Source organism: Meleagris gallopavo, chromosome 8 (assembly GCF_000146605.3).
Source record: "Meleagris gallopavo isolate NT-WF06-2002-E0010 breed Aviagen turkey brand Nicholas breeding stock chromosome 8, Turkey_5.1, whole genome shotgun sequence".
Lineage (NCBI taxonomy): Eukaryota > Metazoa > Chordata > Aves > Galliformes > Phasianidae > Meleagris > Meleagris gallopavo.
Genome location: NC_015018.2, coordinates 22,690,897 through 22,708,747, shown reverse-complemented (window position 1 = coordinate 22,708,747; position 17,851 = coordinate 22,690,897). Strand labels below are relative to the sequence as shown.

At 42.8% G+C, this 17,851-nt stretch overlaps 1 protein-coding gene across 2 annotated transcripts in view; it reads right to left on the bottom strand.

Moving 5' to 3' along the window:
* WBP1L (WW domain binding protein 1 like) overlaps positions 1 to 17,851 on the bottom strand; it is a 48,345-nt gene that overhangs the window by 25,226 nt on the left and 5,268 nt on the right. Inside the window, exon 2 of one of the 2 annotated variants that reach the window (XM_003208134.4) lies at positions 8,869 to 9,008. The exons of the other annotated variant lie outside the window; for it this stretch is intronic. Coding sequence (XP_003208182.1) covers positions 8,869 to 8,880 — 12 coding nt within the window. The 5' untranslated portion in view covers positions 8,881 to 9,008. The remainder of the gene's footprint in view (positions 1 to 8,868; positions 9,009 to 17,851) is intronic. 2 annotated transcript variants of the gene reach the window in all.

The following is a 17,851-nucleotide window of genomic DNA, read 5'->3' as shown; positions in this document are numbered from 1 at the left end:
TTGGTGCCAGAGGGGCTGATGCCAAGTCTGCTTGTCCTGATGCCAAAATGGCAGCTGACTTTATTGCTGAGAAAGGATTTGCCAAAGCTAACGGCACTAGTGCTGGGGAGACCAGCATCGATTCCAAGGTTACTTTCCTTCTTTGCTCTTCTATACTGCCTTTAGACTTCATGGAATAATGCTGCTCCAAAGACACTCCGGGGTCCTAGGAGATGAATTTTTCATCAGGGTCTAAGGCAATTATGCCAGCAGACAGTCTGAACATATGAGTCTTCAATAAGAAGGATAGGTACAGACATGGGGCAATTATCTGGGATGCAGCACTGCTGCTGCTGGGCCTCACCACGACAGGAACAAGCCCCTGCAGATCACGCAGGGCTTGATCTTTCTCTCTCTGCAAACGTGTTTTAAAAGAATCTCTCACAAAAACAGAGAACTGAAGACAAAGAAGGTTATGTGGCATTTCATCACCAAGATATGCCTAAAGACAGAAGTCTGGAGCAGGAGAAGAGGGTCAGAGATCAGCTGAATTGCATCACATCAGCATGGGCAGGAAGACAAAACCCAGGAGAGGTCACAAGTCCCCTCTCAAGTGCCACTCTACAAAATGCTGCTGCGCAGACACAACCCAGTCCCACACACCAGGTGTAGGTGCAGTGACATGGGAAACACCCACATGGATGCAAGTACATATTATGTGCAATCTGTAATTGCATGTCTACAGAGGCATGCAATTTGAAGGGATGGCATACCTGCACAGTAGGAAGCATTTGCCTGTTGACCTCTGCTACTTACTTTTCTTATTAGCCAAAGAAAATGGTTCAGCGATGACTGTCAAACGGGCACCTGATGGCACAGACATGCTCAGGTCTTTCTTCAGACGTGGTGCAGTTAATTGGCCATTTAACCAACTCTGTGCCTTGTCAGGTTCTCTCACTGCTTAAGTCTTTGCTGGGATATCTGTCACTTATACAGCCTGGTCAGATCTTTCTAAAGTTCACTGGTGTTTTCAGAGCCTAAGTTTGCCAAAACTTGAACAAATTCACAAAAGTTCCCCTCAAAGTTCCTGCAGTCCTGTTTTCCTCAGCTGTTTTTTTCTTTTTTATACAATAAAGAGGTTTTTAAAATTGAGCTCAAAGAATCAAGTTTCTGTTTCCAGCAGAGCATCATTTCTCCAAGGCCCAATCTTTCTGTGAAAAAAAGGGATTTTCTGGGAAGCCCTTCAGGAAAAACAGAGACATCGTCAGCCGCCTCTTTCCCAGCACCCTGCTATTATGGCTCGATAACGTAACATGAGCAATATCACAGAGGTTGCGCTGAGGCAAAGGAATGTCCTCAAACTGCCCTACACATGTGCACTAGCGTGCTTTTCGGCTGTTATCCCCAGACTTGGCACCCAGGCTCTGCAGTAGCACCTCCACCCATCGATCGGAGGGTGACGGATCACACATCACGGTACACAGCCACAAACAATGGGTTTAATTGAGGCACAAGGAGGCAGGGAAGGCTTCCCACTGACCAGTACAAGGCAGCACTGCTGGCTCTCCAAAATAAAGAGCGCTAAGGGTTGTGTACATGTATCTTCATACAACCAAAGCAAAGAATAAAAGGAAACCACAAGTTTAGCTATTAAGAAAGCTCAATACCACAAGCATTTAAGAGATCACAGCACAACAGTATTAAAGCCATCGCTTTTAAATCACCAGACAAAACACAAGGAGAGCTATCAGATCTTAACCTCTGCTGTTAGAAATTTTTTAAAACATGAAACTTTGGGGAAAAACCACTTCAGAAAGCCTCATCTTAAATACATGCTCATCTTCTCCATCCCAAATTACTGTGTTAAGGAGCTCTCTGAGTGACTGGAGAAGAAACACAAACTCATCTCTTTCTTTTGAAATGAGGAATAAACAGAAAACGAGGAATAAATAAACCAACACAGTATATATTTAAGTACAGATTCCAGTCTTCCTGCCATTTCACAGACAGGGGTTATGTCAGGACCTGTAAGCCTAACCCTTCCCCTGCAGCAGCATAGGTTCTGTTTGGCTTGTGTTGTCAAATGACAAGAACGGCCCCCCAAAATCCTACACACTTTGTTGCTCTGCCAACCACAGTGAAGAGCTTTTGGGATCGCATCAACCAGGAAAGCCCTCAGATAGCATCCCCTACATAAAGCATAGAGCATGTAAATGTGGGTTTCCAGGTACCAACTTGCTTTGATTCAAGCACACAAAGCAAATTCAGTGCCTCCCACAATCAGCTGTGCCCTTCTGCAGCAATTTCCCTGAGCATAAAACACGGAGAGTGTCAGAAAGTTGCTTGAGATCTCGGCACCAGAGCTCTAAGAACACCCATTGGGTGTACTTAGGGTGGGTGCTCAGCAGCACTGCTGCCCCAGGACAGGCGTGTTGTGTAAGAGCAGGCAGCCTGCAGGAAGCCATGCCCGTGGATTGAGTTTCAGCGCTGACATTACGCAGTTTGCACTTCGCTCAAGTATTGGAAGCACTGGTGGCACCTGCAATCGCAGCCAGGTTCTCAATCTCTGCCGCATACCTGCAAGCCAGGCAGCGCTGTCATTCCAATGGCAGACACCTCGGACACCCTGCTGTCTTGCTGCATACCGTCCTGCTATCTGTAGGGTCACTCCTTCGGCATCAACGTACATTCCCCTAGCGTGCATAAATATGCTTTATTAAATAAAATTCAATGCTCAGTAATTACAAACTCATTTCAGCTTTATCTCAGGACAAAACACTGACCAGCACAACCTGCCTTAATGGGCATTATCTTATCCCAACTAATTTCCATTAGTGGTTGTTATTCCACTGGCAGATAAGGTGAGCGCTCCCCTGGCTGAAGCAGGGCTAGAGGAGGACAGGGTGACCCACAGTGCCAAGCCTCCTCCACACGGCCATCTGGGCTCTCATGTCAGGGCTGCTCAGAGATGAGATGCAATCCTAGAGGCATCAGGCTAGGAAGGCTTCTCAGGAGTCCCCTAGTCCATCACAATGCTCCAGGAAGGACTCAACATACCTAAAACACCAGTGTTTGCTGTCCTACTCTTCAGAACTGCTTTCAGAAGACATAAGCAGACTTTTTTCAAAGACCATAGGGACCAAATGTTAGTTTTACTCTCTTTTCAATATCCAACTTAAACATCACTTAAAATACAGCATCCCAAATCGTGCACATCACTTAACTAGTCGAGTACAGTAACAGACCTGCATAGGACACCTCTACTACAGCATCATAAAAAATCATGTGTTTTGCAGTAACAGCTGCACTCCTGATGCATCCTGAAGTCTCAGATTCCCTCCGTTTGCCTCTTCCTGCATTTTTTACTGACTTTGGTGCTGGGCTTCACATTATTTCTTCTCCCGTCTTCAAAAATAAAACAAGCCTTTATCTCAAGTGCTTTATCTCCCAAACTGTTAGCACAGAGCAGAAGAGACCTCTCCAAGATCCCATCACTTCCACAGAAGACTCCCTCGCATAAACTCCAGTCACCTAATGAACCCATTGTACCGTAATTTAATCCCAAACACAGTTCTCTACTCAACATACCATACGCAACACATTCCCTCAGTCATCCTTTATTGCTCAGTGGCAAAGTTCAGCAGCCCCACCATTTTATACCTTTTTCATTTAATTTTAGATCAATACTTTCATTCACTTTTTTTCATCAATCTTTAGACTCCATGTTTTCAGAACATTTTCTTAAGCCTTGAATATTCTTCATCAGCTGCAACATAATTGTAAGACCAAAAGTGAAGAAGAACAGTAAAGTCTTTATTATCCCTCCAGTTCTGGGAGACTGAACTTAGTAGCTGGTTCTAACATCAGGCAAAAAAAAAGAAAGATGATAAAATAAAAATTAAGATCCTTTTAAAAATCAACTGTGGCATAAGAAAAAGATGTCAGACTGCTTAAAACATATACCCCATTTGTACAGTGAATTCAGCATAAACTGACAACACAACTATCTTTTAAAGTGTCAGCACCCAGCAGACTATTTGTCGAGTCTGACCTCATGCTGAGTTGAGGTCAACATGGGGAAAAATAAGTGACTGTCAAAAACATCCCCAAATTCCTGGGAAATCCGAGCAATGTTTCGCTCAAAAAAGAAAAAAAGTTACAAAGCAATCTTTTGTATATGTAGAAGCTCATCAGTGAAATGGAACTTGCAAGTCTTGCTGCACTTCTCACCAAGTCCTCCTGGTCTCTCTTAACTGGACGAGCTGGAGGAAATTTGAATGCACACACATGCCAAGAATGTCCCTTGTGAATTCCATCCTCAGGTATGAGACATGTCAAGTGAGGTCAAGGGTTTGACAGAGAGCCCAGATCTTGCTGAAGTGTGATAACCTACCCAGAGCCTCATGCCAAGTCTACAAATCCCAGTATTTTACAAAGTAACACGGCAATCTGAAATAAGATCAGTTTCTGAAGGACAAGCTGGTGCTCTGCAGGTTTTCTTTTATTTCAGGCTGTTGCCCAAGATTGACCGACCTGCAAGGAACACCCACTACAGAGGCCAAGCATTTGGTAAAGGTAGGAAATGCTCAGAAGACTCTCTTCACAAACGCAGGACAGTCCCCACAGCTCCACTTTTACACAGATTGTGCCCAGCATAAAACAGCCACTCATGCAGAGAAGACAAGATTCACTGTTAGCAGAAGACCACGTGGTGGGACAGCAATATTAGAAATGCTCTGGTGTCATCCAAAGGGCCTAAGATCCTCCTCAATGAGTCTTACTGAGAAACAGAAACAGACTGACTCTTCTCTGCAGTCAACAGCACAGATTGAGACATTCTATTGAGATCTGAACACCTCTGCCAAATCCTTTACCAACACACTGAAGGATCAAAATGCATGACTGAAAATGAAAGTTCAAGTAAATTTACCCAATTCACGTCCTAAAGATTTTCTGAATTGTAATCAACATCTGCAGCCAGCCAGCAAAAATATAAAAATCCAACAGCCAAAGGGAAGGGCGTCACCAGTGTATCCCTCTCTACATATAAACACTCTGAGAACTGTACCAAAGTTTGTTTTGTAATAACTTCTTCCTGAGACGGTCGAGCTTTAGTGATCTAGGAAGCTGTGGATAAACCTCAATAACTGAAAATGTCTTTTGGTGCACTTTCTCATTTCTCCCTGGGGAATCTTGACTTTCAGAGGAATATTAACATGAAGCATGCAAAATATCTTGTGGACTGTTTATAACCTAATGGCTCCAAATGTAACCTTAAATGCCATTCTGTGAAGAGTTACCCATGTTAAGCAATTCGAGCAGGAGAGCACTACAGCCCCCCAAGCAGCCCACTACCACCACTCTTCCATTTGTTTTGTTCAAGCATTTTCACATAATATAGTAGTTTTATGGTGGTATTAGTGAAACATTGCTCAGAATCAGGCCAGTATAAAACAAGGTGGCATCATTAACTGGTAGAATCATTCCAAGGACCAGTGTTTAGAAATGTCTGTTCACAGGTACAGCCAAAGCTGAAAGGCTTCAGTGCTTACTTACATGGTCCTGCATGGTTAAGCTAGTGGGTTGTTGTTGTTGTTTTGGTTTGGTTTTTTTCCTGGAAAAGAGATTTTGAAAGAAATGCTTCATTAAAAGACAAATGTGAAAATTATCTGGTTCCCACTGGGTGCACCTACTGTAAATCAAGTTACCTTTCTGGAAGCTCAATATGTATGCGCTAAATGAAAGCAAAACACCTCTCATGGCTTCACAATCAGAATTCAAAGAGTAAGAAGATGTAAGAGTTAAGGTTTTCATTGCAATGTTAGTTTAGTCAATTATAAATCCTTAAGCTTAAAAAAACAAAAATGTAGGAAGGAAAGAGTGTTACAATCTGTGAAGTCAATACTTGCGTTAAAAATACTCATGGAAAAAATTGAGCTGTTTGCTTTCCAGAAGCCACTATTTGGTCTTTCCTACTTTTGCAAATTAGCAGAGGCCTTTCCAGAATTATAAATAAAACACTGAAAGCTCCAGTGACTTTCCCATATGTAGTTTTTCAACAGCCAAATGATTTCCCCTCTTCCATCCCCACTGTTTGCATACTAAGGCAGTGTTTGCCAAGCTACACTCAAGAATTTTTAAGCCAAATTTGTAAAAGCAAGAAAATAAAGATTTTGTCAATATACTTTAATGAGAGAGACAATTCATAGGAAAGGTTAAACTCAGGAAAGGAAGTAAGACCAAAAAAAGAAAAGTTTTGCCATCTATCTACAAGGGATGTCTCTGTGGCAGTCCAGAAGATGTGAGAAATGGTGGGAATGCCGATTTTATCTTCTCTGGGCTTTTAAGAGCAGTATATTTAGCCATCCCACTTCTCCGCCTGTTCTGATACACAACACTCATTCTTCACTCTTCACTCATTGAACAAACAAGTGGACCTAACCCAAAAAGTGGGAGAGTTGGGTTAAAAGAGCATCTCAGTTTTATCCCTTCAGACAACTGGCAGACAGTGTACAGGAGGGATTTTCCAGTCTGCTGCCTTTCTGGTTGCCTTCATTCCCAACACAGTGTATGAACATTCAAATACTCAATATCCATACGACTTCCATTCTATTTGTCGCATCCAGAAAACATGTGGAGGTGATCTGAAACCAACCCTTCTGCATTCTGAAGGGTGAGATATCGGGCAACATCTACGAGAAGCAACGTGGTAGGCACTTCTGAGCTGGGGGATGCAGCAGGCAAGGCTGAAGAGCACATGCTGGAGCAACAGAAAGGATTCTCTCCTGAAGGAGTAGGTAGAGGACAAAGCACAGAACTTCACCTGAACAGTCAGAGCAGCCTAACGAGGAAGACAAGAAAGTCACCTGTCACTTGACATTAAGACTGTCATATTAAACCATGCCTCAAAGCAGAAGTTTGAGATACGTTCTTCTCAGGACACCAAAGTATCTCTTCTCCAGTTTGAGTTGCAGCACAGCATTCATTCCTACTGACCTCACTCTCCTCCTTGGGAGACAAACACACCCATGGTACTATCTTGATCAACGCAATCTCAAAACGTCCTTCACGGCATGGAACAGCTCAATAAAGCGGAGAACAACAGAAGCCTACTCTGAAACGGCTTGAAATCCTTATGTCTGATGTGATCTACATCAATTCCTCCTAATTTCTAAATACCCCTTTGACACCGAGAGTGAAAAAGCCATGGCTTTCCACTTCATTGAGCTTCACTAGTTGTGGTCCACACTCTATGTCACAGAAGCCTAGCATGAAGACTTGGATCAAGACACTGCACACATCAAAGCTGTTTAAAACCATGAGAGAAGGTGTTCTCTGCACATCATGAAAAGCAAGAGGAAAGATGTGGTGTATTTATTCTCTACAGTCTTGTTCAGTCATGCTGGATGCCTACATGACTCTTAAGTTATGGTTATTTCCTGTTGACAAATATGTTCTTCTGCAATCTACTTCATCTGTTTTCAAAAAAGACAGAATTGTCTTTTTTGAAGGCTTCTTTTTTTTTTTTTTTTTTCTATAACACCTATTATAGTCTTTAAATAACACAGAATCAGGACTCCAAATGACTCGTGGTCCATCTTCACATGACACTGAACTTCATGTCTGGCAAAGCCTCGCTGTTTTCTATTATTTTCCCTCAATAACATTTATTGTATCAGAAGTGGAGGCAGAGAAATTAATATTTGTAGATAACATCTATTATTTTACACAATGCAAAAGATTCAACATGTTTTTTCACGCTAGTTCGGTGTTTGCCTACATATGTATCAGAATTCATACCTAAGTGAAAGATCACAGGTTTCAAAATTGGATATTGCATGACCCAGTGATTGGTCAATAATGAAGAAAAACAGATACAAAGCTGTAATACCATTCATGAGAGTTAGAAATTATAGATGACTACCATGTTTTTAGGAGCAAACTTCAGAAAGATGAGCAGAGCAAATGGGTGACTTCCTTTAATTTATCCCCATCCCAGACCAAGGATGGAAAAAAACCGTAATGTTCCTTTTAACTCCTCCACAGCAGCAGAAAGCGTAATTCACTCTGATACTTTTTCGTAAAAGGAGGATTTCATTGTTAACTATAGTAAACACCAGATTTATATTTTCCCTTGCAATTTGCCAATCTTGCCATGACTCAGTTTAAAAAGAGGTTTCCTTTGCACTTCAGTAGCTCTCCATTTTTAGTCTCCAGCAAAAAGATGGATGATAATTTATGATTTCTAGTCAGGCACCATTTCTGGTTGAAATCACAGCAATAAATAGTCAGAAATGTAAAAGACAGACCAAAGTTGTTCTGTGGTATCCCACTGCAGCTAAGACCTAAACTTAATAATGCCTTTATAAAGCAAATCAGCATTAAAAAAAAAACCTCAATGCTTCTGAGCCACTTCATTGTAACAGAATATTCTAAGAGGAAAATAATAAATAACTGTCCAGTTGTCTCTGAGACAGAGAAACAGCAGCAATGAGTGGCATCAGGAATGAAAGTGAACCACCTCACAACTTCTCCCGAGTTGCCAGGGCTCCATATTGACCTAAGACAGACAGTTTCCTCCTCAATCCTTGCAGAACACAAACATATAAAGACATATTTATAAGACACGCAGCACTGAAAACTCATTCAAAAAATGCCACAGTAACAGCTCAAGTCCTGTGAGTGGTTTGTTTTTTTTTTTAATGTCACTAAATATCTTCTTATTCCCCCCTCACACCTCATATTCATACCTTATAGAATACTTTTTGTACCTCAAAACACTGAGGGAAGCCAGCAGTGATTTCCCATGGGCTGCTGCCCAGCACTATGGGGAAGGGAAGCCACTCAGATTTCTCAACTCAGGAGCACAAAGAAAGAGAATACTTGTACCGGCTTTAACATCTCTTTTCTTCACATCCGGAGGTCTCTGCTAACAGATTCTAACAATCAGGACACCAGAATTCAGCATCTTCAGCTTCTTTCCTGAAGGACTCCAGATACTGATTCCTGATACGCTGCCAATCTGGTCCCTGAAACAAGCCAGACAGCATTCAGGGAATGGTCAGGAAAAGGTTGGGAAGCAGGAAGTGGTGGCAAGCAGTTCAGGCTCCTGGCTGCAGGGATTCACAAGGCTTTCTATGTCCCAACACATCTAGAAGAAGATTTGCCAACTTCAGAAAAAGGAACCAAAAAGATGAACTACAACGCTGTGGGAAGACACAGGACTGAACTATTTCAAGCTCTCTACAGTTTGGAGAACGTATAGTCCTGTTGAGTTAGAATAAGTACTACATGTTACCCTAAAGTCTACAATTCCTGACCAGAAAGGTGAAATGAAAGGCAAGGTTTAGAAGTGAAGCTTTGTACAAAGATTCTCAAACAAATGCTGGAAGAGACAAGGAAGGAACCTATCTAAGAACACACCCATCCAACCATCCATCACTCTTCTGAAGAGCAGCTGCCTGGAAAAACTGGGGAAGCACTTTGTCCAAAAATGCTTCTGATAGCATCCAAAACCCTCTCTTTCAACTTCTAATATCACTCACACTCTTCAAAGTCTAGTTCTTCCTGTATTGCCTTCAAAGACTCTTGCAATTCGAAAGCCATAGGAAAGTTCATTAATAATACCACATTTAACTAATGCATTTGCTTTTCTGGCCAATGAGGTCACTTTTCTGCATTGCATCCTATACAGCGAACCACATGCTCCTCTGGGTAGACACTACTATTATTATTTCTAAATATATCTATATGATTTCTAAAAACCATATAGATTTACAACCATATACAGAAGCCAAATAGAAGTTCTTTCTATAAAAGATCTGCTTCTAGTCTTTACTTTCCTCTTGAATCTATTATTCTGAGTAGCAAGCACTGTCTTTAGTTGAAGCAACTACGCATAAATCTGGATGAAAGATGTCAAGAGTACAACAATATCCATTACCACTTTAGACTAGATTTGAACTGGTGACCGAATGATGGGGCACTTGATAGTTCTTTAACAGTCCTATGATCGCAGAGATTTGCATCAGCAAATACTTAAATCTCAGGAGACGCCACTTCCTGCATAGGAAAATGTTAGAAATCTTCAGAAATAAAAGCTTCTAGATGTGTGCAACTCCAAAAGACAATAAAATTGAAAGACTAGTCACCAGATTCCCATGTGTTTCTGAAAGACCCATATATTACATGTATTCAAGCACACAACTTCATGCCAGAAGTCACAATTAACAAAGTTCATCCTTCATTACCAGACGAGGGATAAACACAGCAAATCCAAAGAAGTCTCCCTTGTGTCTTTAGGATCGCACAAAAACATTCAAGACATTTTGGACTGAAATACACAAACAACTCCACACTGAGTCAGTGATTAAAAACTAATATCGGGACCATCTGCCCATCAACTACATCATAGCAAACAAGCAGAGCCAGGCATCTAACACCTATCCCACCAGAGCCATTCAGGCTCTTGCAATCCACAAACCTTGCATCAATACCCTGGAGCTCTGCCAGCGGATAGGTGCAAGTCCCGGTAAGGTGTGCACGCACCTCATCTGATTTGAAAGCAGCAATCAAGTTTCCACTTGAGGTGAAGCATCCTGTAATGTTTTATTAAGCTGCAAAAATGTCACCGTGGTATATACATCTGCTGGAGAGGCAGACAGAGCCAAAAGCACAATTAACAACTCCCATCAGAGGGCACATCCTGTCTCACATTTTTAACGAAGCGCTGCATATGCATAGGTGCTCCATTTCATTGGAGAGTCTCCACATAAAGAAATTCCCTGATCAATAGCAACGTCCTTCATCTCCCTGATGAAAAGTAACACTCCCTCAAATAGCCACCAGCCCTCCTCCCTGCGCACAACACAAGCTCAGTCACAATGGTGACCATCACCACAAAAAGGCTCTCGACAAGAAGTACTCATGCAGCTCTCTGCCTGCCTGGGAGATGCAAGCCCTTTCCCTGCATTTGTTTATAAGCTGCAGACATACTTCAGATGCCCTACGCTTGCTCATTCAACCACCACAGACATACTAGCCAAAAACCTCTTGCCATCCATGTGTAGACAGTCACGTTCTCCAGTTTGTACCCAAAGGGCATGCAATTTAGGGCTTGCCAAGGAAAGCTGCTTATCATTGTTAACTTTAACTATATCCTATATAATTAAAAAAGCTTCAAGAAAATAAAGAAAAACGTAATAAAAATTACAAAGACAGATGTGATAAATCTTCCAAAATCATCAAAAATGATCACAGTAAAAGCTTTGAAGAGTAAAGAACCTGCTTTCATAAACACACTTCTGATTAACCCTTTTGCAGCTTTAGAAAAGATAAGATCTCTGTTGTTGCTGAGCACATCTGCAAGAGCTTGCCAAGGAAAGCATGAGCAAGCAGCTTCAAAGGCAGAATGACGTACCTATGGCAGTAAACCCTAATCCTCACTGTGGAAACCACGCAACTGAAGTTAGTCATAAAAAATGGGATTAGAAATTCTAAAGGAAAACAAGGGGCTGAAGGAATCAGCAGTCATCCCAAAATCACATTGAAAAACTTGAGTAACTTTTAAATAACAACTGTTCTCAGAGTTGATAAAGAGGGGGTAAGTCTAACACCTCCCACAGGAAACCTGTAACGGATAGGGACCATCTGGGTCAGCTCAAAACCCTGAACATTGGCCCTGATGGAGGCTTAGAAAGGAGTGAAGGTGCCAGCAAGTATCTCAGCTGTCACCTCCAGAACTCCAAGGGCATGAACATGAACCTCTAACAAAAGGGCTTTCTGATTTGCCCACATGAAACATAGCAAGGATCAAAGCAGAATGTGCTTTTGGAGATCAGTGCAGGGGCTGAGGTAGAGTCCTAGGAGACTATCTGGGAAGCCTGGCATTCTTCTTTCCACACTTCATTATGTCGTGCATCCGAGAATGTTGCAACTGCTCAAATGACCATCTTTGTGAGCGTCACCCACAGCACATGGCATAATGCAGAAGTGAAGCCTTGGAGAGAATTGAGGCAGTTCTCCAAGCAGGCACAGTTAATGTGACCTCCGGCAGTTCCTCATGTTTCTCGCACATGTGTCTATAACTTCCCAGACAACAGCACTGTCTACTTTCCAAAGACCAAACCAAATCCAAATTACAAGTTTACACAGCCCACGTGAAATTCAGGTTTTGAAGAACGTTTTCATTTGAGGACAAGCTGATTCTCTAACTCAAGATAATCTTTGGGGGGAAAAAAAAAAAGTCTGCAAGGATGCCTAGAGAGATCCTGAAACAACAGTTTGTTTGGAGAAGTTTCCCTGGTCCTCTACTTGCCAGAGAATTTCATTAGCAAGTACCAAGCACTCAATCCTGATCATTTCAGTAGATAAAATTAAGAGAACACAAAGACTCGCATCAAGAATAGGAAGGCAGTGGGAGGAACAAAGACAAACAAAGAGAGAAAAGAATAAAAGAATAGCGTGAGAAAATAAAGGGGAAAAAAAAAGAAGAAGAAGAAAAGGCAGACTGTTGTGATCTTGCTGTTGATGAAATCTGCTCCTGGTTGATACAGAAGATGACCACAAGGTACTAACACTAACACTCTGATAATAGAGAGTATATTTTCCCTTTGATCACCCTCTGGTTTCACTGGAGACCCACTGGGGCTCGTAGAAGTATCAAGTCTTCAAGAGATGAGGATCTAGTTTAGCACACAGACCAGGAATAGAAGGAGATGCGAGTTTCCACCCCTCCTCCCAGGACTGTTACTTGCATTTAATCAAGTCAGAGTCATCAGATTTCAGTAAGCTTCTTCCACATTCTGCCCAGATATCACATTTAGGATTTTTCCTCTTTAGAAAAGCTGGCTTTGGTGAGATCCAAAATTAAAAGGAAATGGGAAGATGTATTGGGCACCACAGATTAGGAGCAATTCTTCACGCTGAACAGAGCACCATGGGGATGTCCAAACTCACTGCATGTCCAAACTCACTGCAAGAGCCAAGCAGCTGCATTCTCTTTCATTTAGAGTTGACATCACCATGCAAGACTTCTCTCCTTTACAGCCTTACAGGCTTCAGCTGAATCCTGAGAAAGAGATACCTCGCAGCAATGAGAAGCAACGTGGTCAGACCAGGTAGTTCCCAAAGCCAAGGCTGAAGCAACTTGGAGCAAGGCACATGAGTCCAGAGGACTGGGAGAACTGCTTATCCAGAGTCCCTGCAGCAAAAGGATAAAGACACTCAAGGGCCACCCCATACAGTCCCTCTGAATCTGACAGGTAACCAGACCTGCTCAGGGACCCAGAGACATGGCATGAAGGTTCAGCTTCCAGCAGCAGCAGGATCCTGATCAAAGAGCACGGACTCTTTGCTATACTTGGTTAAAAAATTAAAAGCAAGGGAAGTCAGAGTATTTCACGCTCGGCTCAGTCTCTCAGAAGATGAAAGCAAAGAGGGGATTTTTTTGTTTAAGTACTTGCTTAGAAGTTCAGTAAAAAAAAGTCCCCTTAGCTTCCCTTCTGTGTTTAGGCAGAGACTTTTTCTACATTTCCAGTGTTGCGAAATAGAATACAGAAGAAAACAAATCTACTTTGCCTACACAGTGGGGAAAAAAAGAAGCCACAAAAGCTCATATAAATATATGCATGTCCCTAAAAACAGATGCACCTATCAAAGCATCATTGCAAGGTTTTTCAAGTTGAGAGCCTAGCAACTCCCTGTACTTGCTGTTAAGAACAATTTTACTCAAAAGTAATAAGCAGAGTTCACACTAAGTAAAAGTAATGAAAGAACTTGGCTTTACTTGGCTTGCAAGAAGCCCAATTTGCAAATGCTACCCATGGCCAGCTATTGAAAACATGGGCTGAAGAGCCCAGAAGGCACTGCAATGAGTGACTTAAGTGGAGGCACCCTACACCCACCAACATTCCTGCTGAATGAATGTGAAATCTGCAAGAATTGCTTTTATTTATCTTACTAGAAGCGTTTCTTGGAAGGGCTGGAAAAAATTTATTTCAGATGGATTTTTCAACTGAGAACAAAGTTGTATTTATTATAATTATGCACTCTCCGCTGTGGCCTGCCTCGCTGAGAAAGAACATTAAATTCAGCTGCACACGAACTCACGGAAATGACCTTTTGAATGAGAATGCCGCAACGAGAGACTCATAGAGCATTCTCCCTAAATAATGCCCCACTGTTTGCAGCTTGTGATTAGCATCTGACCACTGATTTCAGCTGCTACTTACACAGGCACAAGTCCACACGAGGTCAATCTGTTGAAAGTAAGTCACGCTTGCTGCAAACAGCAATATGGAGAACTGGACTTGGGAAACTATTCAAAGTCTCCAGTCCAATTTGTTTTGATGAACATTTATTAACCATCATGTGGCAGCATAACCTTGGGAGGCACTCTGAAGAGGGCTCTTCAGTAGGACACACACTACATAATTTGAATAAGAGGCTCAAAGGTGTTATTGGTACATACTCGCTTTAATGAAAGCAATGAATGCACGGAGGAACATCCACTGCCAGGCAGAAGCACTCAATACTTTCAGAAGGACTTGAGGGTTATCTGAAAGGCTGCTGGATGGAAAGTCCAAGCATGTCAGGATGGAGGTGTGCTAGCCCTAAAGAACCAGGCAGTCAAACCAGCAGGTCCATTTCATCACCTGAATGAAAGGCGCAATGTGAAAAGGCAGGAGGTGCTTGTTTGGAAATGGAGGGTGTCTCTTTGGTGTGCAAATATAAAACGTCCTCCTCACCCTCCTCAAACACATCAGATCACCTTACTCTTCAAAGAAAGTTTGGCTATTATAAAGGTATCCCATCCTCTAAGAACTTCAAACAGATGTCTGAGCCTTCCCAGCAGCTGAGCGGCTGGGCAGTTGAACTCATCGCTGCCAAAGAAAGCAAGGCAAGCTTGCGTGCTGACGTCCATGTCTAGGGGGCACTTGGAAGCCGTGCTGCCTGCCTGGCCACCACCCCCATGCAATAGAACCTGCTGGCAGCGTGCTCCCAGCTCCTCTCCCCTCCACTCTCCAAGGCATGTACAGCAGGCTCCTGTGGTTCACAGCCATCCAAAGGTTTTTGCTTTGTGGTTCACAGGTCTAGAAAACAGACTCCCCTGTTCTAAGCATCTGAAGATTTTTAAAGCCAAAATGCAGCTATCAAAACAGTCTGTGCAGCCAGTTTGGGTTCTGCGCTCACTTTGCAGAAGCTGTGTTAGCATTGCAGAGCTCTGGTTTCACAGCCTCGCTCACTCAACCTGCTGGTTGAGTCCCAGGCAGCTCTGCCTGCCACTGTCTCCAAGGGGAAGGCAGTACGTGAAACTCAGCTTCCTGACTGCAGAGCCAATTAACCAGGAGCTGCGAAGGAGGAAAAGCTCTTACTTGGAGTATTTGTCCTCCGTGTAAAACACAGCACATGCCATGCAAGGGGAACAAAAGCTGGAGCCTCCTGTTTGTCACATGTTGATGATTTACAGCAATGCCTTCCAGACAAACAGAACAGCTCCCACCTGAGCACAGCAGAAGCCAAGAACTATAAAACCATGTCTCAACGATTAGGTAAAAATTGACCATAGCACTGGAGGCCATTGAAAACCTCTAGACCGAAACCTTGCAGAAGAAAACCAGGAGTTTCTTGGTTAACTAATAACAGAGACCTGAAGGCTCTCAGTTAGGCCCCTAGCTGAAGATGGAAATTACACAGCATTTACACACCAGGTGCCACACAACCTTCTCATATTCTGTCCTACACAAAAACCCCACAGCTCACAGCATCCACCACCTGACATGGGGACAGTGGGATGAGAAATGTGAAATTGTTTGCTTAATGTCACACAGTAAGCCTGGATCAGAGCTGAAGAGCTCTTGCAAAAAGCAGCAGTGTCCCAAAGGAAAGACCCAGAAGCACAGAGTGACTTCTAAAAAATCATTATTTTTGACAATGTTTTTAAATTCATCATAGAAGGAAAAAAAAACCCTCTGCAAAACTAAAAAAGATGTTTTTGTTTTTGTTTTTTTCCTCCATATCTCTCCTCTCATTGAAAGCTCTCAAACGTGAAATGCTTGCTCTTGGGGCAGGGAAAAAAGCTGACACAAAAGTCGAGTCAGACCTGCAATTAACACATTAATGGGATGAACTGGGTAAAAGCAGTATTTTTAAAGCCTATTCTTTTAATGAAAGACATTAGACATTAGTTCAAAGCATAAACAAGTTTTACCTTGCACCCTGTCCTGCAGGGAAGGAAAGTGCCTTCAGAAGAGCTGTTTGGCAGACAGTGTCTGTGCAAGGGAAGGGCTGGTGATAAGGAAAGCTCTCATAGCGAGGACACAAATAAACAAAATTTAGGGGCATTCATTTTGGAGTCTGACCATAAAATGCCACAAGAACTTAAAGTTTCCTATGAAAAGCAATGGAATGACAAGGAGAATCATTCCAGGCTTTCCTCGATGAAATCTTTCATCTTCTAATGAAAGGATGGTCCTTGGGCTTTGCAGGCAAAGGACAGACCTGGGGGCACAAAACTGGTTTGCAGAGCCTAACTGGTCTGTGATTACACTGGTAAGGCCTGGGAAGGACAAAGCAAAACAGCAAGAAATGCCGTAAAATAAACCACAAATTCAAGAGGAAAATTTAATAATCAAGTACACGAGATGGAAAAGACTCCTAATGGAGGCTCCTTTTCCCTACAAAAACATGAGGTGAACAAAGGGACAGAATAATCAATACAGACAGAAAAAGGAGAGAGAAATAAATTAAGGGAAAACTTATTTTTGCCACTACAATTTCAGGCAGGCTTTGTCTGAGTCCAAGTGTCAGTAAACAGGGGCAATCAGCAGTGACAGATGTCTGCAAGCCTGCTTTATCTCAGCTTCAGATCGCAGGAGGCCAAAGAGCCGAATGAAAGCTGTTGCTGAAGTTTGTTTCTCCTAAATAGGCAGAAGTCAAAATGACAAGGTAATCTGAAGACAACACAATGCACCCCCAACCCTCCTCCTCCTCCTCTTCAGCGTTTGTTGCTTGAAAAGCGGTCTGCAGCCTAACCAACAAGACAACCAGCGACAAAGGGAGGAATTCATCATGCAGGGCACCCAGACATGACTCATGACCTTCACATACATTCAGGTAGCTGCACTAAATGCTTTCCAAGCACAGAGCAAAGGTCCTTCCGATCCTATCTGAAGAATAGACTTTTCTCCCTGCAAGAAGGAGTGAGGGGAACACTTAAGAGTAACTTTCCCCATGGGTCTACAACAATTGATGCGCAAAGCACAATGAAGTCAGCCCAATAGCATGGCCTTGAAGACACGCTGCATTCTTAAAGGGTTTTTCTCAGCATTTGTAATGTCCCTGTACAATGCCCAACACCTCCTCCAGGCCCCAGGTAGCGTTTAATCCTCTTATTCTCCACCAGTCATTCGCAATCCCTGGTTAGCTCAACCAGCTAGGATTCATGTGCCCACAGCCAGTGCCACAGAGCTGTCAGAGGCACTGATGGATGCAACCTAACAGCCTGATCTGAAGGATCCAACAGACAGCTCCCATGTTGGCCATCACCCACCACCAGGGACTTAAAGCAGATTCCACAGAAGGGAAAAGTTTCCAAGTACCCAACTACTGATGCAGGATTAACAAATGAAAACTTATTAGGAAGAGTCAGGACACAAGAGAAAAGAGCCAATCAGTTCTGCTCATTAAAACCCCTCTGCAATGCCTGTGGGCATACCATCCATGTTTGAGTTTCCCCACTTTCAACAGGCAATGCTTGACACTTTTTGCACAGGGAAAGCTCAAGATTCCTGCTGAAACCCTTCTTCGCCACCATCTCTACAGCTCATCAGTCTGCAGTTCTGTCTGCAGTTCGGCCAGCAGGAGACCAAAA